This window comes from Podarcis bocagei, assembly GCF_964188305.1.
Source record: "Podarcis bocagei genome assembly, chromosome: 5".
In the NCBI taxonomy this organism is placed as follows: domain Eukaryota; kingdom Metazoa; phylum Chordata; class Lepidosauria; order Squamata; family Lacertidae; genus Podarcis; species Podarcis bocagei.
This window is the reverse complement of record NC_138129.1, coordinates 53954294-53975917: the sequence shown is the minus strand read 5'-3', so window position 1 is coordinate 53975917 and position 21624 is coordinate 53954294. Positions and strand designations below refer to the sequence as shown.

At 46.8% G+C, this 21624-nt stretch overlaps 1 protein-coding gene across 4 annotated transcripts in view; it reads right to left on the bottom strand.

The window, feature by feature from the left end:
- Positions 1-151: 151 nt before the first annotated feature.
- Positions 152-21624, bottom strand: part of ZSWIM5 (zinc finger SWIM-type containing 5) — a 118459-nt gene continuing 96986 nt past the window's right edge. For all 4 annotated transcript variants that reach the window (XM_081195557.1, XM_081195559.1, XM_081195558.1 and 1 more), the window contains exons 5-14: positions 14168-14347; positions 12752-12928; positions 9700-9846; positions 8872-9009; positions 7895-8155; positions 6838-6973; positions 5279-5433; positions 3876-4039; positions 3405-3486; positions 152-2602 (exon numbers count right to left, since the gene is read on the bottom strand). In XM_081195557.1, the coding sequence (XP_081051683.1) occupies positions 1740-2602; positions 3405-3486; positions 3876-4039; positions 5279-5433; positions 6838-6973; positions 7895-8155; positions 8872-9009; positions 9700-9846; positions 12752-12928; positions 14168-14347 (2303 nt within the window). In that variant the 3' untranslated portion in view covers positions 152-1739. The remainder of the gene's footprint in view (positions 2603-3404; positions 3487-3875; positions 4040-5278; positions 5434-6837; positions 6974-7894; positions 8156-8871; positions 9010-9699; positions 9847-12751; positions 12929-14167; positions 14348-21624) is intronic.

Genomic DNA, 21624 nt, shown 5'->3' with positions numbered 1-21624 from the left:
TTTCCAGACCAAAAGGATGCAAGGCTGGTGGTTTAGAAGGTTGCATTCACTCACATCCCTCCCATCTCAACAACTGCCTTTGAACTGCTGTCTTTTTATTCCCTTTTAATTGGCATTGCTGACAACAGAAAGGGCTGGAGTGATACAGAAGTGGTATGAACATCTTCCTTCTTTTTTATTAAACATTGGGTCAAGAGGTTGTACACAAAATAAAATAAGTCAGACGTGAAGAATGATACTTCTATGGCAACAAATACTGGGGTGACCTGGGTTTCCCTGGCCCAGTTTTCTCAGAGTATTGTGAAAAACAAAACTGGAGTCAGACAGTAGGTAATTTTAATCCACATTTTCTAAGCTACCCTTCAGCCCGACCCCTGCCCCACCCCACCCCATTCCCTCCCTGCCCCTTTTAAAACTAGGACACACTGGAACAGGGGAACACAAAGACAAGTGGAAGAGCCGTGTTGCTCCTGCTTCCTACCCCCCCCCAACTTTATTTTTCATTGGAAGAAGTTAAAAAATTAAGATGAACCACTTAAGCAGTGGTGGGAGGTGGAGCAGCAAGAAATGGGACCAGGAAGGCTGTCCTCCAGAGGGCACCAGACTCTGCAGGTGCCATCAAAGGCAACGGTTTAGAAATGGAGTTGAAAATAAAAGACACACATAAGCAAGAGAAAAATGTGTTCCCTGCTCCCCATCTGCCAAAGGAAAGACGCATCTTCCCACGCGCATATAGCATACAGCTCTTGCACGCATCTATCCATAGGCATGTGGAGGACGGCCAAAAAAAATGATTATTTACACTATGGGCCCAACTGTTTCACAGCCAACAATCTGGCTTCCTGGGGTCTTTGTATTCTATAACTGGAACCACAGCATAAACCAGCAGAGGCAGGGCGAGTGCTGTGGCTGACAGCCCATGGGCCAAGTCCACGCACTCTGATGGCGGGCTTTGCCATTTCCACCTTCGTCTCCTCTCTTCCAGGGCTGTTGTGTCGCGGTGGTTCTGCATGAACTCTTGGTCCATCCTCTCTACTCATCAGACACCACCCACCAGCCCCTCTTCACCAACAGTGCTGGCGGAGCGGGGAACCTGAGAAATGTTCATTTTTTCTCATGTTCGGATATGCTGAACAAAACCAAAATCCCCAGCCCACAACACATTTCAAGTATCCCCCAAACAAAAAGAGAATAATTATAAATAATTAGAACTTTACAATTTAATAAGCGACACATATACTATCGTATTTACAGTATCATAAATGCTTCTGTTACTTTTAGTAAAGCAATCCCTGAGAACAGTTAATGTTAGGTATTTTTTTCAGTTAAGGATCTTCACAAAAAAGAAAACGGTGAAACGTGCCCGTCTTGGCAGGCTGCACCTCTTACAAGGCCACCAGCCAAGAGCCAAGGTGGCAACACAAGAGGCTGAGCAACGCATTACCATGCCTCCTTCGAGGTGGTTTGCATTTCAGCCTCCATCCGCCATGCCCTTTGGGAAAGAGGTATTCAATTTTTCCTGGTTAGCTTTTGGTATTGCCGAGGTGTTTGCGAGTGGGTGGGAAGCAAACCCTTCCTGCCGTGCTGCTTTTGGTTTACGTTCCTCAAAATAATAATAATCCAGGAATCCTCTCTGGATGGAAAACATAGTCCGTCTGGCCCAGTAGGCATGATTCCACCAACAGGGATCAGGGTTCCTTCCTTCTTTCCTCCTCCTTTTTTTCAACTAATGCAGAAGCTCATCCAAACCGCTCCCTCACTAGCAACATGAGCTTCTTCTTGCCCTTGTATATCTGCTTGAGGTTGTCTATGAACTGCGCAAACTGAATGTGGCCATCCTGAGCCAGGAGGAAAGTCTCCCGAGCTTTGCTGAGAAACTCTATGAACTCCCCGTAGTGCCGCGGGCTGATGTGGGTGAGCCGAGAGTGCGTCGTGTTGATGTAAGCGCTTATCGTCGCGTCCAGCAGTTGGCGCAAAGGCGCTTTGTCTGTGGACATCAGTTTCCCAGAGTTCCTGCGGCCAGGAATCCCTGCAAGGCCCGGGGCTGTCATGGTGCAGCGGCGCAGGATGTCAGACAGCACCGTGGCACAATGCACGCTCTTCACTACCAGTGGAATGATGGCCGCCAGCTCATTCTTGCCCAGAGAGTGGCTGAGCGCACATGCCCAAAGCACGTCGTTGATGGCCGGGTGCGTGTCCTGGTTATAGGCAAGGTTGAGGTGGGTCATGGCGAGAGATGCCAGCTTGAACGCCCGCAGAGGGTACCCACGGTGCTCCATGTACCGTGCAATGGTGAAAAGCTGCGAGTAAGTCATGCCTGTGGAAGCAGCGTCTATCACAATTTGGTAGGCAGTCTCAAAGGCAATGTGGTCTTTCTCGCAGAGAGTCAGGGCGGAGAGAGCGCAGTTCTGGGGATCCTTCATGGCGCACTGCAGGGCCAGTGTACGGGCACAGCTGGCCAGTTCTTCTCGCTGCGGGTAGTCCAGGCTGAGGCGCAGGATGGTTGTGTGGGACATCACCGTCGCTGCTACTATGCTGGTGGCTTCAGTCGGGGTGAAGAGGGTGTACCAGCTCTGCAGGATGCTGACTAAGGCTCGTACACCTGCAAGAACGGAGCACAAGCTTTTCAACCAATAGTAAAGTGGCAAGCATGATGTTGGAGCACTTGAGTATGTGGCAGTGGCAAAAAAAGAGCCGAGTGACTGCTTCAAAACAGTCTTCATAAATATTATGGACATTGGGCTCTGCAGTGATACAAAGGTGCAGGCTAAGTCAGCCACACCCTAACCTCTTAGTCTATATCCTGGAAGCTGGACATCACTGCTAAATTTGGCAAGGCTCACAATGAAGGGCTGTGCCAGTAACCAAAACTGCTATGATCACAGGAAGCTTAGTGTCTGGCTTAACATTATAGGTCGAAGGCCTCTGGTTTATGTTAGCCAAAAAAACAGATGTTTTTAAAAGCTGAACACAATGGTATCTTCCTTAGTATAAAATTACATTTATCTGTTGCTGTTGTTTTGCTAGTGCAGGGATCTTATCACATGGGAAACGGCTACATTTGTGGATGTTTGGGTGCTGATGCATGTAGCCTGCAAGACATGGAGCAATGACTCAAGATGCCCTTGATTTGAATCTTACCTCCGCCACAAACTCAGCAAGAGTTCTCAGGCAAGCCCTTCTCTTTCAGTCCTCACATTTGAGACATGGGGATGATCAGTGCCCATCTAACATAATTGTTATGAGGATTTCAGCAAGATGTGAAGTCCTTTTAACACTTGAAAGTGTTGTCTTAAATAATATTATCTTTTGTGTGAGCAGGACCTGCCACTGGCTCATCAGAATGTACAGACTCGCTTTGGGCAGCAGCCTCCCTGCAAGATGTGTGAATGAGAGATACCAACCTACTTCTGTAGCACAGGTCACCAGCCATCGCACCATTTCCCTCCGTCTCCAGTTCAAGGTTGATAGGGTCATGCGCATTACCTGGAAAGGCAAATGAGTGGACAATGATTATTTCCCAGAGACAGTCACAAAGCTTGCACTTTCTTAGATCAGTATATCACTGTATAACCCAGAGAATGATATGAAGACTGGATGTATTTCTGTTGCAGAAAATAAGCAGAACTGGCTTCATAAGCTCCTTGGATGAAGTCTATCTTGGATGAAGTCTAAGCTGCTTTGAACTTTTCAGGTGGTCGGTAAATTCTGTCCATTAATTAACAGGTATAGTTGCAGGTCAAGAGTCCACCCTAAAAGCAGCAAGAATGCCCAAGTTCTGAGCCAGGTCCACACTCTACCACTGGCTTCAAGGGAGGCTTGCCATAGCCCTGGAAAGTTCCCCGCTTTTCCTAGCGTTCGCCTCTCTCCCTTACCTGCAGTCCCAGCTCCAGGGCCACATTGAGCAGGGTTGTGTCAGAGTTGTTATCCGCAGGTGTGGCAATCTTGAAGGCATCCTGGGCCAGCTTAAAGATCAGAGAGGAGGAATGGATGTTCTTTTGAATGGCTTCCAGAACCGTACGTAGGCGCAGCATGTCCCCTGGATTGGAGACAGGAAAGAGCTCACCTACTGCCTGGCAGGTTGCCAACTCCCTACTAAGACATCAGCATTCTCACAATTAAACTAGACAGTACTGCACTCCTAAACATCTGGGAGCAGAGCAGAAAAGTGGATTCTTCCTTTCCCTCACAGCCTTGCTGGGGAGAATTGGGATGAAGTGTACATAAAAGGGACACCTTGAATTTCAGATCAAAGCCTTTTCGTCTGCTCTATTAAGTGTTCACTTGACCCCTCCTCAACCCTCAAATTCTACCCACTTCAGCCTTTCTCAACTCAAGCAAATATCCTGTGGAGAACAACAACAAGAGTGCTTAGGAACAATGGAATCTGCCGTATACTGAGTCAGACCATTGGTTCATCTAGCTCAGTATTGCCTACACTGACCAGGGGCTCCTCCACACTTCTGCTTGTCCAGTGTCTTGGAAGCATGAATCCAAACGATTTTCCTTTTCACCTGCACTTTCTAGCCACAAGTCCCAAGTGGTTTTTCCCTCACACCGCTCCTTTCCAAGGGAAAACATGCTCTTTAGTGCTAAATCAGAGCAAAGGTCAATCTGGAGAAAACCTGAATTGCCCTTTGCTCCGACTGAGCATTAGAGAGTGGTTTTCCCCAGGAAAAAGCAGTAGGACAGGAAGAAGTGTGGATGAACCCTAGTGGTGGCTCTCCAGGGTCGGGAGCGGGATGCTAGACATTTGGTCTGAGCCAGGAGAGCTCATCCTACACGCCGCAGACATCCTAATAAAGATGGAAATTTAGTAATGGGAGTTTTAAGTGACGAAAGCCAAAGCCCTGCCGATAAACAGAGGCCAGAAATGTTGCAATGATCACATTTCTCTATAGGGCATGCCCCAAACTGATTAAGTGAGCGCCTGTAAATAAAACTGGAAATCCTTGCTGCAAGGTCAAGGAACAGAGACAGAAGTTAGCTGGAGCCTCATAAAACCAGTTCTCAAGGAAATGCCATGTGGGTGGACTGTGCGTAGAGGAAGAGAGCAAGTTATGGGGCAGCAGAGATAGGAAGGGAGTGCTCACTGAGGCTACCTTGTCCAAGGACCACCCAAAACGTGTGAGTCAACCCACCCACCAATGGCCAAAGCTGTCCTTCATTGATTTTTTGAACCACACTGGCTTTCTTCATTGCACAGGTCCAAATAGTGAGCAAGCCAGCTAGTGTTTCTGGTGGCTACAATCCATTACGCAAGGAGTCCTTCACCTACCTTTGGCTGCTGTCAGCATAGTGGAAGCAAGTTCACACTGTTGTGATTCCAAGTGTCCCAGAGTAAACCAGCGTGGGTATCTGCTAGGCACCACTGAAACAATATGGTGAGGGTGGGTGACGTCGCCTGAGGCTGTCGTCTCCAGAACGGGCAACCTAGGGAGAACCAAACCAGCAATGTCAGGCCAGTGAAGAAGGGATACCTGCCAGGGGTCGGGTCAGTCTAAAATTTTTTTTGGCCTTCTTTGTCCATGGTATGCTGTCTGTAACAACTCTGTAGTAAACCTTGAGGTCTTCTACAACATATGGATGCAAGACCGGCCTTGAACAAAACTTGAAAGGCCACTAGAGAGAACTAAGGAGTGATTTATAAACTTGTAAAGAAAAATATAAGTTTAGAAACATCCCCCTCTTGTGCTTTTATGTCAGAGCCAAGCATGATTTGCACACAGCAGTCATCTGGTTTTGCTTAGAGATGGTGGGGAAGGGGGGCTGTCTTGCCCCAGGGCATCTGCTGCAGTTCGGAGCTACCTGCTCACATGTTTCTATTTAAAGCCTCTCTCCCCCCCCCCAGCCTTCTGGAAACCAGAACTCTCCCTCCCAGACCAACCTGTTTGCTGGGACACAAAGCCACTACAACACCTGATGGCTTCCTGCATTTCCTGTTATGCCCTTCCTGATAAGAAGAACAAAGGTACCACCCAAGAGACCAAAGGCATTGCTCTATCCAGTCCTAGCCTGCTTACTCTTTTCAACGCACTACACAATCTGGTTCACACGACACAACAAAACAAACTATGGCTCAGTGAGACTCCGTGGACGTGCAGGGCTCGCACACTTTGCAGCTGCTTTTCTCCCACCCCCCATCCTTCCTACTGCCAGGCCATAGCTGAGGGTTGCTGCTCATGGATAGTGAGGAGAGAGCTTAAGCTGGAATCCCCATTCCAACAACATTGTGAGCCATGGTGCAGCAGTCAAAGGCCAGGCTGAAGCAAAGCCTCCTCTCCTGGGATCTTGCATGTCCGTGTGTCAGCTTGGTTGTGTCATGGGGACCGGCTCTTCTATCTGGCAGGAGCAGCTATAAGCAGACTCTTTGCATTGGTTACTAAGGGTGTTATGTGAGGTCCCCATCAGGGAGCATTCCCAACCCTCCAGTTCTGTACTCCATCACTACAATTTGCCTGAAACCCATATGACGATACTAGAACTACTGGGTCCTTAGAATTTCAGAATGCTGTTCTGACTAAAATACCCGTTTTCAAAAACAACAACAACACCTATATAAGTAAGGAATAAATAGCCTATTGATGAAACAGACCAACTGCACCTGCTAATCAGTAACTTTGTCTTTGCATTCCTTTTTAAAGGAAAATGCATACTAATTCTTCCTTGAAAAACCTGCAGGAAAATAAATAGTACTGTAGCAAACTGGATGCTGGAGAAGTTTGAGGACAGAATAATTGAAGACACAGAGCAATCTGGGGGGGGCACTTGTTATTCCCACCTTCATATTGCAAGCTGCCTTTTATTAAATGAAGGAAGGGGAAGGGTGGTACCAACCTCATGGAGCGCAGTGCCAGCTTGTAGGCCAGGTCAGCGTCGTGGGGCAGCAAGGCAGAAAACAGGTACTTGGCAAAGGTGTGCATGGGGACGCTTTCACGGTGGATGACCTCGCCAAGGCCACTGAAAGGGCCACCTAGTCAGGAGCAGAGCCATGTCAGCATCTATCCTGCAACCAGACCCTTTGAATTTAAGCCAGAGAGTTTTGCTGGCTCAACAGTCCCGCAAGCAAGAGGATACCTCCCAACTGGCCTTTGTTACATAGTACAGATTCAGACCAAAGAAGCTGGGTTCCTAAGTATCGAGAAGGGCCTACTTGATTTTGAAATTGCAGACCCAAAGAAATCAGAAGCACAGCCCCTTTAACCATCACACGGAAGGCCTGCTGTTGCTCCCCTTCTTCCTGATGCACCAGAAGCTAGCAGGGGGCAAAAGACACTCTCCCTGCCCCCCCCCCCTTGCTGCTCTGGCCACACACTGAACTCCTCCTCCATATACGGGGACTGCAGAGGTTTGAAAATGCTGGCACAGTGGAGAGCATGGGAAAAGGGGAAAGCAGAAATTTGCAAGAGGCTGACTTGGATTTCCTTCTCGACACAGCTGCAAGTGGGGAGCCTTGCGACAGAGGAGCTGCAATCCCCACTGCAACGGGTTCCTTTTCACTGAAAAACCTCCTCAAACCAGCATTGTGTGTTTTAAGAGGGTTTGTGAGTGTAGGGGAAAATGGGGGAAACAACCTGTATGGAGAGCATCAAGTTAAAGCATAAGAAGAGGGGCTTGTTTTTGGTTTTGGTGGGATTTCTAGTGCTCAGGGAAGGGTGATATCTATACTGAGATCCTATCTCATTATGGTCCCAACCCCCATCCCATAATACATACATTGCTCCGATCAAACATCCTTCTGACCATCCATACATGATTGGTGTAAGTTATTGTGATCAAGAGGGATTTTCTGCAGAATATACTGCTTAATGCAGGGAATTTAAGACTGTTTCAGGGTAGTAGGTTCAGCCTCCTTCCTCCAGAGCGGTTGAGGGCAGCATCTCAGTCCTCTCACCTTCCAGGAGCAGGATACACTGTTTGCGTAGCGTCTGCACCAGCACAGCGTCCAGCTGCAGCTCCTGCAAGCGGGCAATGATTTGCTCCTCGTTGCGCCACACTTTGTCTTGAGCATAAAGGCCCTCTGGCATCACCCGCTGCTGCCCCATCCCCATCAGCGCGACTTCCAAAGCAAGGGATAGGTAGGATTCCCCACTCTCAGGGCAACTATTGGCCACAGGCACATGTTGATACACGGGAGGCTTGGCATCGCCAGCATCTAATGGAGAAGAGAGATATCAATAAGATGGGCAGTGCAGCCTGCAGGTAGGGTCTCCCTCCTTCCAAAATTCATAGCCTGATTGGCTCCATCACTGCCATTGGTCCTTCTTAGCCTACTTGCTTTCAGAAGACAGCACAGTGCCTGCCTCCTGGCACTGCTCACGTGACCAGATGTACTGGGCTGAGCTGTGTTGAGCTTCACAGTTCTTTAATTCATACCGGCACTGGGGAGCTGCAAGGTAGGAAGGCCATAAAGCACCTGAGCCCCTCAATTCACCTACAGCAGGGAGAGAAAACTTACAACTTTTCAGTTGTCATTGGCCTTCAACTCTCTGGCTATGCTGGCTGGGGCTGATGGAAGTTGGACACCAGCAATATCTGGAGGGCTACAGTTTCTCCCTCCCCGATTAACAGGGCATGTTAGGCCAGAGGCAGCTGAACACTCAGACAGTCTGCAGGCCAGCACTTGTTTCTGGGACCAACAACTGGCTTTTGCATATTTCACAGAAACGGTTTGCCCAAAGACCTCTTCCTCTGGTCAGCATAGGGTGTCCCACAGGAATCCAACCACAACAGACTAAATAGCCTCTTCCAACTCTATAGACTGCAACAGCAGAAACTTGAAAATGGCTCCAACATGGAAGCTCAGGGAAAGAGCAGAAATTCTGCTCTGGGCTCAGGGTTTGGCAGTCTGGGGTTCTCATATACTCATACCTGAAATTTCAAGGCAGTTTTCATCCTCTACTCGACATGCTTCTGTCAAAGTGAGAAATAAGCAACCAATGGGATTGAGGGGGTGCCCCACCCAGCTCTCCAGATTTGTGATGGTGGTTGCTCCTCTCTGCAGCAGTTCTGGAGTAGGCAAATAGAATAAGGGGAGTGGGGAGAAAATCCCACAGTAATTACTTATGATCCTTCCTCTGGTTCCATCTTCCAAGGCATAAAGTTTCACAAGCCTGGCAGAGGACAGTCAAGACTCCCCTGTATGCACTTCCCTTTCCTTTTGCTGTGTTGGTACCATGTTCTTCCATTGTGACAAGACTGAGCTTACTATTAGGCAAGGTGAGCTGGTCACTGTCCTGGCTCCCAACCTCAGACAAAAGACTTTGACTCTCGGCTTGGGAAATTCCCAAAAGCTTTATTCGTATAAAGTCAGCACAGAGTTTCAGCATCAGCTGTAAGGGCATGATAAGCAGAATTCTAGGATGAGCAAAGCTGTTGTCCCACAACTTGACACACCCGTCCTATGGGGAACTGTTGGATCTGTTCACCCTTGATAATGGGACCAGAATCCTACCCTCCCTCACCCTCCATCTTAGCTGCCTCTGCCAATTCACCAGCTGCCTCTTCAGCTATCCAGGGACAGGTGCTCTCAGGAGGTGGAATGAGTCGAAAATGTTGGAAGAGGGGTTTGGGGGCTGTTGTTGTTTTACTGTTTGGAAAAGCTCTAGGCAGCTCCTGCAGGGCCCTACAATGCTCATAAAAGCACCTAACTATCCTTCGACAGCCAACCTAAACCCACCACAACAGGCCAACTCATACCTTTCTTTTGATGCTTGTATATCTCCAGCTGCCTCTGTTGTTGCAACCTCAGGGTGTTGATAATAGCCACCGTTAGGCGAAGTGCTTCCTTAGGATATCCATGGGAACGAAGGGCATCGACACGGGCACAGGCTGTGGGAACGTGTTCTGTGGCATAATACAAACAGTGTGTGCAATTAAGCCGGCAATATAGGCAAATGGTATTGTCTGTGTAAGCAAATCAACTCTATGATCAGGAGCTTGGGATTCAATTTCTGTATCTAAATTCTCTATTTTGTTGCCTTGTTCTTTATTAGAACCAAACCATGTGTGCCTAAATATTACGTGGGGTTGTTGTTTTACATAGAGGAATTTCCAAATATACAGTCCTCCACCGGTAATCTGAAGTGGCAAAGACCCAGGTGGGCTGTCCTATGTTATTCTGATCACACGGTCTGGCTCCTAATCCTGCCAGCCCACAGTTGCTCCTGCCAGAAACAATAACGGACCCACCTCTTACTTTCCAATGCAACCAAGTCCACCCATCAAGTTAAGGGGAGGGCTCAGTAGAAGAGAAGAACATGCTTTCTATGCAAAAGGCCCCAGGTTCAATCCCTGCTAGTCCTGGGAGAGACCCCCGTGTGAAACCCTGGAGAGCTGGTGTCAGTCAGTATCAACAAAGCAAAGCTGGATGGACCAGGGGTCTGACTCGGTATACAGCAGCTTCCTATATTCCACCAAGTGAAACTAGTCTTTGTGCAATGGCCAGACACTTTGAAGATGATGGCTGATTCCAAACAGGCAGAAACAGCATGTGGTGCATGTTGCTCCTAGACTTCCAACTGCAGGTGAGGAATTGCATGTTAAGATGTTTCCTCATAGGAAAGACCTGTGTTTCATAGGGAAAGCTGCCAAGTAAAGGATAAGGTTTTCAGCCTGGCCTTCTCCCTGGCATGCTGGATTTCCAATGGAACAGAGGCATCCACATTTGCTTTGTATAACTGATGCTGAAAATGTTCCCCGCATCCAGCTCCATCCTAAAAAGGGCCACACTTAGCTGTTCCACCCCTCACACCTCTCAACTCCCCTTGCCTAGGAAAGACTTGCATCTCATCCTGCAACTTGGGCTCATCTCCCTTAATTCCTCACTGGAAGCACTTCTCCACTGAGTGTGCATTTTGCGTCATTCCTGAGGATCTCAATTACTCGGAAACAGCTTGCCCCTGTGAGAAACACCATTGTGTGGCACAGAAATTCATCTGTTCCTGCTGGTTGATCTCCACCTGAAGTCACAGTTGCTGTGGAGAGGATTGCGACTCTGAGGGAGAGGTCATAAGGGGGAACAGACGACACGCACGGGGGTCGGGGGGAAGCAACAAAGGGCCCGCTTCTCCGCAAATGTCTCTGCCGTGGAGAAACGTAGAAGCCAAAGTCAGAGGAGCATGACTTCCTCTAAAGGAAGCATTTTCTACAAGGTCTCCAAAGGCCTTAAAAATGCAGCTATACTCCCTCCTCCAAATCTCCTGCTATTAAAGGCTACAGATGAGCAGAAGGCTTGAGGCACAAACATTTCAAAAAGAATCTCTAGTGATCGTGCATCATATAAAGCACGGCATCATTCAAATGCTGCTGGCAAATCAAAAGCAATTCCATGGTGCTGCTGATGTCCTCTAGGAGGAGCTCCAAAAAAACCCAGAGAGTGGGAAGACAAGACAATAACATTTCAGAATCACAACCTGTGGGATTAATTCCTTTGGCAAGTCAGACATCTCGCAAGCTAGGGAGGAATTTATGTAAACCACTGAGGGCTGAGGAGCAGGATAAAGCAAAGTTTCATCCAGAACTTTTTGTGGCTCCTGACGGTTGTTCCACATGATTCAAATGGTGCCACTCAGGATCTCATGCATTGCTATGGATGCCAGGCTGTGGTACTTGAATTGTGCCCAGGCACATCTGCTGCAAGGGATGAGACAGGTGCACCCCTCAGCTTCACTGGCACACCTTAAGATATTGCCACCCCAAGCAATCACTTGGGTTGCTGGTGCAGTTGGTTCAGCTCTGGTGGGGTGCTAGAGAGTCCCTGAACTTCAGTACTCTGAAGAGCATAGCAAATGTTGCTCTTGATGGTGCAGCCTGAGTACTCAGCTGTAGAAGGAGACTCTGGGAGAAACTGCAAAATTGTCTTCCTGTGATGACCACACCTATAGCACTCTGACAACATGTGACTAAGCACATCTGCAGTGTGAAGGAGTTTGGGTATCTTGGTTTTGGCCTTGCTGAGACACACACACACGAGTGTGTTTGTGTGTCACCACACACTATCTTCTTCCTGTATAGCTGCTACCACAGCTTAATGTTTGAACCATAGATGTGGAGTCTCCTGTTTAGTTTCAGGAAGATAAGCATCTTTGTTGGCATTACAGCCTTGGACAAACTTCTCCAAGGCAACGGCCTTAAGTTACTGTGCAGTATAAGGCTTTCCCCATCCTGAAACAAATAAAGTTTCAAGAAATAAAGGAATTCAGTGTTGTGCTATATGACCATTCCATCAGCGCGAATATTTCTGCTTGCCAGATGGAACTATCTCCCCTCTCCTTCCCCCCGTGTTCTGTTTGAGGGGTTCTTCCAACCCCAACCACAAGCCAATTTAAGAGGTGCAGGGAAGGAGAGGGAGGAGACCCTGTTGCACTTGCAGGACTCATTACACTGGCTCCTGCTAACACAACTGCTTAGATTAATCTGTCCCTTGGTATCCCAAGAAAAGGACCAGAGGCCAGGTAAGATGACTTTGAGGCCAGGCACAAGCTTCCTGTTAAGGGACCCAAGTCTGCATAGGAAATGACTAGATGCTATAAATTCTCAGGTTCTGCAAGGTGAGTAAATGATGTGTTCTTCCCTAAAGTGACCACAAATGTGTACTTTTCTTATTTTACCAGAGTAGGATTCCAAATTTAATTTTCCAGTCATCTCTTGAGCAAACACAATATTCTTCCTTCAGCATACTGGAATCCCCAGAGTAGTGTGCTACCAAGCAAGAACATAATGGCTGCTACCAAGAAGAGTAACAACTTACCCAGCCACAAAGGCTGTCCTTGTGAGTTGAAGAGGAGGCCCTCACCCTCCCTTTGATAAGAGGGAGAGATGTAGAAGTCGCTGCTGATTATCCGCTGGAGGTGGCTATCCTGCCAGTGCAGGTCACAACCTTCAATGGCACGAGTGAACACTGTGCGTCTTGACCTTGCTAAAGAGCCTACAAGGAAAAGAGCACACAGGGTAGCCAAGTGTGTTGCATGGACTTGGTTAATGTTTGCCACCATGAGTCTGACCACTGAGGTGCTCAGCCATCACCACAACAAACCATACCACAATAAGCAGAATTTCCTGTCACCATGTTTTTAAAATTTAACCATATCCAAACAAAGTAATTCACTAGAGATTTGCTACCCCGCATGTCTAATATATCCCTCCTGCTTGCAGCAGGACTGCTGGCAAGCAAAGACTTGAAAATCCCATATTGTACCACTGCTATAAATTAATTAGGGCAAATCAGCATGCATTCAATCTAAATAGCTGTCCAATTTAGAGATAGATTTGAGGCCAAAGGGTGAGGAGGGCTGACAGTTAAGGAGCTTTGGGTTTTTAATCCAAACTGTGGGAGCGTTCGCAGTTTAATGGGAGGAGGCTTCCAATAACTAATTATGCTTAGAATTGCTAAACGCCCTACAAAACAAAACGGATGCAGTTTCCTCTCTCTACAAGGGTTGCAATGGACTCTTCACAATACAAAGTACACCACTGGTGCTTGTGCAGACTTCACCCTAAAGTTCAAGCTATATGAATGGGCTTCATCACAATAAAATGCAGCCCAGGGGATATTTGAGGACACTGAAAGGATTCACTGAACTTTAACTTCTTCTTTTTAAATGTATTGGTTCTTGTTTGTAGTAGTAGTATGCAAAACGACCAATCCTGCAGCAGTCCCAGCCCTCCCTGGATAACCATTCCTCCCATGACCCAAACCCAGAAAGCATGGATAAAGAGAAGGATAGCAAGAGAATGGATGGGGTGGGGAAAGCATGAGCCACCAGAGATACCTAGAAATAGAAATGGGAAAAGTCAGTATTCCGAAAGCTCTAAGAATTCAAGCCAGGCAACATTTGCATTTCAGCAGTTTCCCTCTCAATGAGCTATTTTAAACAGAACATGTATGAAGTGTGTAGTGTGGAAGAAGCCCTACTGATAGGGCTGCTTGTCTCCATACTGTAAACATCACCCTGGTACTTCCATAGAGGAGTCTACCAACTGGCATGCAGAGACAACAATAGGGATAATCTCTCACCTGAGCAAGCTTTTATATTTGAGCACAGTCGGGGTCTTTCCAGATGTTTTTTGTTTGTTCAACAGCTTGTTATAACACTGGGGTTCCCCGGTGTGAAAAACATTACATAGCAGAAGACAAGACACTCTCACCCCCCCCCCCGCAACTTACTTTGCCTGTGACTGGAGCTCTGAGTAAGTGCACTAGTGATGTTGGGAAGTTCATTGCCGTAATTCCCATCCTCCAGCGGGCAGACATCCATATCTCCCCACTTCCGCAGCTGTCGCAGCCAGCATCCCTTCTCTTCTAGTGTGCAGTGTGGATTTAACACCACACACACCCACAGGGCCCCTGTATGAATGAACCAGGTGCAGAAATGCAGAAGGAGTTATTCACTGCTATCTTGTGTAAGCATGCAGCAAGGTTACCCCCAGCCCCCACATTGTTTCCCTGCCTGGGGAATTTTTTTTTAAGAAACATCCACATCTTGCTTCAGGGAAATGCACTGCACATTGGGAGGGAGGATTTATAAAAGCAAATAAATAGCTAAAGTCATCATTTTTCCATACAGAAACTCCACTGTATTCTTGAGAGATGGAAATTGGGAGACAATAATTGCGTATGCATCTGAGATTATTTCGATCTGCCAGGACAAAATTCCTGTTTGAACTGCACATCAAAGACTGCTTTAAAATACTGCAGCAAGCCCAAGAGTCAGAAGTTCCAAATGATAACCTGATTTTTACCCAGTAAACGATTGCTCCACTTTAGAAAAGAAATATCACAATGGCATTTCATCTGCCATTGTTCTCCAGTCTATTTACATTGAAGAGGTTTTTGATGTTAATTTCTGAAAACTACTCTCCCCAAACTTGAAGTTTTTCACAGCACCCTGCTGTCATAATACTCCTTACTGTGATCTTGGCATAGCTGTCAAACAAAAGAGTGATCAGAATGCATAGAAGAGGCAAGGAAGAGATAGTTATGTAAGTTTTTGGACTACAACTCTCATCATCCCTTACCAGGAGCTGATGGGAGCTATAGTCCAGCAACATCTGGAGAGCCACAGAATAGCCACATCTGCCCTAAAGCAACATACAATGCCTCTTTGTTAATAATAATAGAAAGTTTTGTGGCACTTTAAAGACTAACAAATTTATTATGGCATACGTTTTTGTGGACTGCAGTCTACCTCATTGATGCTTTTATTTTAGTTACATGCAAAGGCAAGACAATTTCAACCATACCATACTAAAAATAGTGTCAAGGTTTTGGTCCTGTGGTACAGAACCTTATTCCTGCCAAGGAAGAGAATTCAGCCTTCAGTGAAAGCTCTATAGCAGAAAGCTGTTTATGCTAGTCCTAAAGCACACACACATGCATGCACACACAGTTATATGTTTGATTGGGCCAATTTCACGGCCTGCAGGAGTTCTATGTAACTCAAAAACCTGCATACATTTCCACCAACAGAACATGCTGTAAGGAAAAGGTATCATTATATCCAGAGCTAATCTTGAGCTTTGCATAACTCCAACTAAGCAGGCTGCTCTCCTCTCACAACTGGCACTGACTGGGACTCTTCCTGCTGGCTTGGGAAATTACCAATTCCACTCGCAGCCAGAGACTGCAGCAGGTCTGCATAATATATGACCTACTAAGCAACACAGAGCCCACCAGCTATGTGTGGGGCTACCAGGGGCTCTGTAAACCTCTTGCACTTGCCTGTTTGCTAAAACAGGAACTCTGCCAAGGACCTGGTGGGCTTCCACACACAGATGGTGGGCTCTGTTCAGATCTGGTAGGCTGCAGGTTTGGGCTATAGGGCAGCAAAAGCCATCCATGTCTGCCCATTCTGTTTTGTTCATCTTGCCCTTACCCCCACTTGAGAGTCTGTTAACCTCCTTCTCCAGCCTTCTTTTAAGCGGCTCAGACTTTTCCACAAATCTCTGGAGAACGAGCAGGACTTTTTTCCGCCTCCAGAGCATTCTGAACAGCAGCGGCATGGAACTGTTTGGGGGCAGTTCCTGGCATTTCCTTTTGGGGCCCAACCACAAATACAGGGCAGCCACCCTTGAACTTCTAAGAGTCTCTTTCCCTTTCCTCATACAGGGTAAAAGAGTGCAGCTCTATAGATCTGGCTTTTGAAGTCTCCCAGCCGGCAAGTCCTCCCATGGAGTTCAATGGCCTGCAGCAGGGCTGTTTCCCCAACGCTGCCAATTTAAAGAGTCAGTTCTTTTGATAAAGGGCTGGGAGAGTGCCACAATGCTCAGCATAAAGTAATTCACAGAGCTGGCTCCTGGGTGGCAGGTTTCTAAACTCTCCTTTGGGTTTATACAAAACAGCTGATCTAAACCTCAGGCTGCTGGAAGTGAATGACAGGGGATAGACCGCTCTCTAATTGCCCTGTTCTGAAATCTGATACTAGTTACTGTGTTGGGGGAGGGTAATAAGCTACACAGAATTTGTGTCATCAACATATGACTTAACACAGAACCCTGGTCAGAGCCCACTAACATCGTGGTACTTCCTTGAAGTACTAAAGCACAAATAATTTCTGCACAATTATGTTTCTTTGACAATAAATGTATAATTTGCTATTCATTCATATCAAAGTTGTACATCTCTCTTGTGGATGCTGAAACTGCAGCAGTGCCAACTTGGAAATATGCAATGCTTCCTCAAGATACCATAGCCGACTTATAGAATCAACAAAAATAGTTTGTCAACTTGTGTGGGAACAGCAGAAACCTACATTGGCACTGTTTAGAATGTCTCTATTTCAGCAAATATCCAACTTCAACTTATAAAACATTGATATTTTTATATAGACAGAAATATGATGTTAATTATAAACCATCATAGCTATCCGGTGTGAACAAGGCTGGCTGGGCCTATGCCTTTCCTCTGGTTGTGTCCACACCAAATTGAATATCTATTTACCTCTTCATAAGTGATTTGTTGCATGAATGTGCACTTTTGCAGCAGGGGACACGATGAGAAAAAGAAAAAGAGAACTTTATTCAGATTTGGAATGACAGAATCCAGGAGTTGGAGTGCAGAATTTGTTTCTATGCATAGATGGCAAACTTGCATGTGAGAACTGTATAGGAATTTGGTTAGCTAACTGACAAGCTACACATGTCCCTAAGATCTGCAAGACCTATTTGATGCCCACAAAAAGTGGCAGCAGAATTAACTGAGTGTATTCCATCAAATGAGTTAGATCCAAAGGATTACAAGTGATGAAAGCAAACAGATCATAGTTAAGGAGAACAAACCTTAACCATGATTCCAGGTTTCCTTGGATTAGCTGCTGCACTGTTTTAAAAAGACTAGAGAGGAACAAAGCAGGTATGAGTTCCTCTCCACGAACAAGCATCTTTTCACAGTCCTGGTAAGTCATAGCTTTGTCTACCATGACATGCAAATGAAACCACTATTACACAAGTTTGATATGCATGAACTGCCACTGAAGTGAGACTTAGAATGCTTTGCTACCAGGAAGGAAGGAAGGAAGGGAGGGAGGGAGGGAGGGGATCAGATTGCACTTGCCCATGTTTGGTTTCTGAAAAGTGTGCAAGTAATAACAAGACATCCCTGACCTGAACTCCTGAATCTGGCGTATGTTCAATCCTCAATAGTATCCTACCTCTTGGACAATACCAATGCAGATGGATATGCTTTGAAGGAAATGGAATGAGAACCAGTATATTCTGTATAGTCTTTCTAGCGCAAGCCCTGACTGCTGCTGACACCATTATTTCAGAGCCTAAGAGCAATGAAAAACTGACAACCTGTATGGATGCTGTGCTTTGCATGTTCTGCAGCAACTCAATCTGCAAACTAAGCTTACTCTGCAATCTGTGGTAGCCTACGATGCTTGGCCTGTCTCTAGGTCTGCAGTCTTCAACTGCCCTGCCCTCACCTAGCCTCTGTATGCATGCTGAACACTTGATTATTTGATTTAGGGGACTAAGCTTTGTTTGACCAGTTTTTTAAAAAATGTTTTAGTTGGTTCTCATATGAATGATGAAGACCCACCCTTTCCAAAACACAGGTAGATTTTAGCTAAAGTATGTTTCTCTCTTCAGACTGAGAACTCATGGAATATGACTAATGCTTGCTTGAGTTTGAGACATTTTTAAGGTTATCACATTCATGTAAGAGCTGCCGAAAGGACATCTCAATGTGGTGTGTTTAAATGCTCCATGTCTTGTGCACCACCCAACTGTGCGGGCATATCCTTGGAGATGTCAGTGCTAGTGTGCATGGGCACTCTATCCAGGGGCGCCGACTTATAAAAAATATTGGGGGGGCCCATACCGGGGTCCTGCCGCTGGTTCGCTCGGGTAGCCGGGAGAACGCAGTTCGAGGTGGCGGTGTTGGGGAGAGACCCTCGCTCAGGGTGCCACTAGACTTGGCGGCCGGCGGCCTATCTGGGGGGTTTTGGAGCGTATTTCGGCGGAGCGATTGGGGAGGAGGGGGCTTGTTGCCGGATTCTTCAGCTGGGCTGGAGATCCGCTGCTGGGGGGCCCCTGGGCCGAGTTGTGAGCACGGCCTGCTGAAGGGAGATCCAGCCGATTGCGCGACGGGGACGGCCGGGGCTCTCCGGCTAGGGCGCGCGGCTGGCTGGCTGGCGAGGGAGCAGGTGGGGAGGAGGCGGGGGTCCTCACTCTCTTAGGAAACGCACCCGCGCGCCCGATTGCCACGAAGTCCGAAGGGTGCGTGTGTGGAATTAAAAAGCAAAAACGAGATACGGGCAGGGCAGGCAAAGAGTTTTCTGCAAGAGGATGGAGGGCAGGTTGAAGAGAAAATCACTCAGGATGAGACAGTCAAATCAGCCATGATAAAATGGGCTCAGGATATTGGGTATAACATCATGTTTGAGGACTGGGAAAGGTTATGGACCACCGGAATGAAATTCACGGCATGTAATGCCTTGAAGGAAAATATTATGAAAATGATTTATAGGTGGTACATGACCCCAGTCAAGCTTGCAAAAATATATCACCTGTCTGATAATAAATGTTGGAAATGTAAGGAGGCTGAAGGGACATTCTTTCACCTCTGGTGGACTTGTCCAAAAGTGAAGGCCTTCTGGGAAATGATCTATAATGAGTTAAAAAAGGTATTTAAGTATACCTTTCCCAAGAAACCAGAGGCCTTCCTCTTGGGCATTGTTGGCCAGAAAGTGTTAAAGAAGGATAGAACTTTCTTTATGTATGCAACTACAGCAGCAAGAATACTTATCGCAAAATATTGGAAGACACAAGATTTGCCCACACTAGAAGAGTGGCAGACGCAATTGATGGACTACATGGAACTGGCTGAAATGACTGGCAGAATCCGAGATTTGGGAGAAGAAACAACGGAAGAGGACTGGAAAAAATTTAAGGACTATTTACAAAAACAATATAAGTTGTATGAATGTTAAAAATTTACACGATTCGGAAACTATAGCTTCAGCAATTAGATTTGGGAAACAGGAAATTATATTTTAAGTAAGAAAAGGTCAAAATCTAAGGTAATACTATGTTTAATTTAAGATATAAGTAACTGATGAAAAGTATGTTAAATTTAGAGGTATAGTATTTGAAAAGTACAAAATAAGGTACGAAACAAGGTAATAATTTGCTGATATCTTTATTATAAAGAATGCAGGGTAAGGGAGATGCGAGGAAGTCCAGTTAGTTATATAAAAAATGTGTTGAATGGTTGGTTTTCTTTTCTTCTTTTTCTTGTTCTTTTACTTTTTTCTTCAGTGTATGTTTCTAACTTTGTATTTGAAACCTTAATAAAATATTTATATAAAAAAAGAGAGAGAAAATCCTTTCGCTTTTCTGGGGCTCAGGGAAGTCTCAGAGCCGGAGGTTGGGGAAGGGACCCCCTTTGCTCTGCCCTCTTCTCCCGTCTTAGATTTGCATGGGGGTCCCCGCCCAAGCTTGCCTGGCCACCGGGCCACACAAGGGCCGTGCTCTACGCGGCGCACCTTGCTAGCCGCGCAGCTATCCTCCGCGGCTGCGGAGCGGCCCTGCGCCGGTGCCCAGCCCCTCTGGGCGCCCGCTGCGCTGCCAATGACAAGCGGGCGACGTCGCGGGCGGGGAAGGCGTCGCTTTCTTTCCTGATCCTGCATCCTCCCAGTCTTCCAGCCCTTTTTTGGGTTGGAAGCTCGTCTCGTTCGCCCTTCTCCTTTCTTCACCCTGCGCGCAATTTTCCTCCCTCGTCTCCCTCCCCATTTCTCCTTCCTTCCTTCCTGACTGACTGACGGGCTTGGGCTCGGGCTCAGGCTCCGGGTCGGGCTCGGGTCGGGCTCAAGCTCAGGCTCGGGCTCGGGCAGCCACAGCGTCGGCGGTGTTGGCGATCGGCGGCGCGGGGGGATGGCCCTCCCGGGGGAGCCGGCGCTGCTCAATGGGGTTGCCAAGGAGACAGGCCGGCCGCCCCCCTCCCCCGGCCCGGCGCCCCCCGCCGCGCCGGTGCCCGTTATTGAGCTGGTGCGCGCCGGGCGCCCTATAAAAGCCGCGGACGCGCCCACCGTCGCCCGAGATTATTGGGGGGGCTGAGCCCCCCCAAACGAATTTTTGAGGGGGCTCGGGCCCCCTCAAGCCCCATGGAGTCGGCGCCTATGACTCTATCTAATCTGAAAATGTTATACCTTGCCTTTCAGACTACTTTCCAATGACTGGGTGACATGCACGATGTAAGCAGTATTTAAATGTTACAGCTTCACAGAAAGCACCATGGAAAAGGACACAGCAGTGTTCACATGGGAGTGGTTAAGTCTAAAATTAGCCCAAGTGGTACATATACTAAAAGCCCTAGTAATCAGTGCTGCTATTTATGTCACTGCACAACTGGCTTTTCCATATCACCTTGAAAAGGTGCATATATTAAAATTGCCCATATCATCTTCAACACATGAACTTGCCTTCCAGTGCTGGTTCATCTATCAGTAATGTCCAATCCACCCAGAATAATTCCTTGTGTCCTTTTTTAACCTGGAGAGGGATCCTGGGATCTTATGAATACGAAGCACATTATCTTTTAAGCTATAGCCCCACTTAAAAATATTAAATAGACACAATCCATTTAAAACAGACACAATTCCAGAAAACTGTCTCACCGTAAACCCTTTAGCTGCACTTTATAAAAAAGCTGCTCCTTCCACTCAAAATAGTATACTGTTACCAATGTATTTATTTATTAAATACATTTTCATAAAATCTCATTAAAAAATTATTAGCACAACCTTCTTCTCTCTTTCAAAATCTCTCTCGCATAGGCATACGTATACTCAACTATTGTCTATCCTTTAGATCTTTTTAAAAAAGACTTTTTATCAGGATGATAGTAGATTAAGAAAAGGAAAACTTTACCATTTTTCTCTTAAGACCACAGTTTTCCATGGCCAGGATTTCACAGATGCCTATAAGGAGTTGCACAAGGATATTATTTGTAATGGCAGAGAAAGGACTTGTCCATGCATAGAGTAGCAGCTTAGACCACCCCCTCAGGCCTCACTGGTGCTGACACAAACTGAGAATGTGCCTAGAAACACACTCCCAAGACCCTCCGCAATGTGCAGATGTTTCTGAGGACAGGAATCTTGAACACTACCATCATAAGGA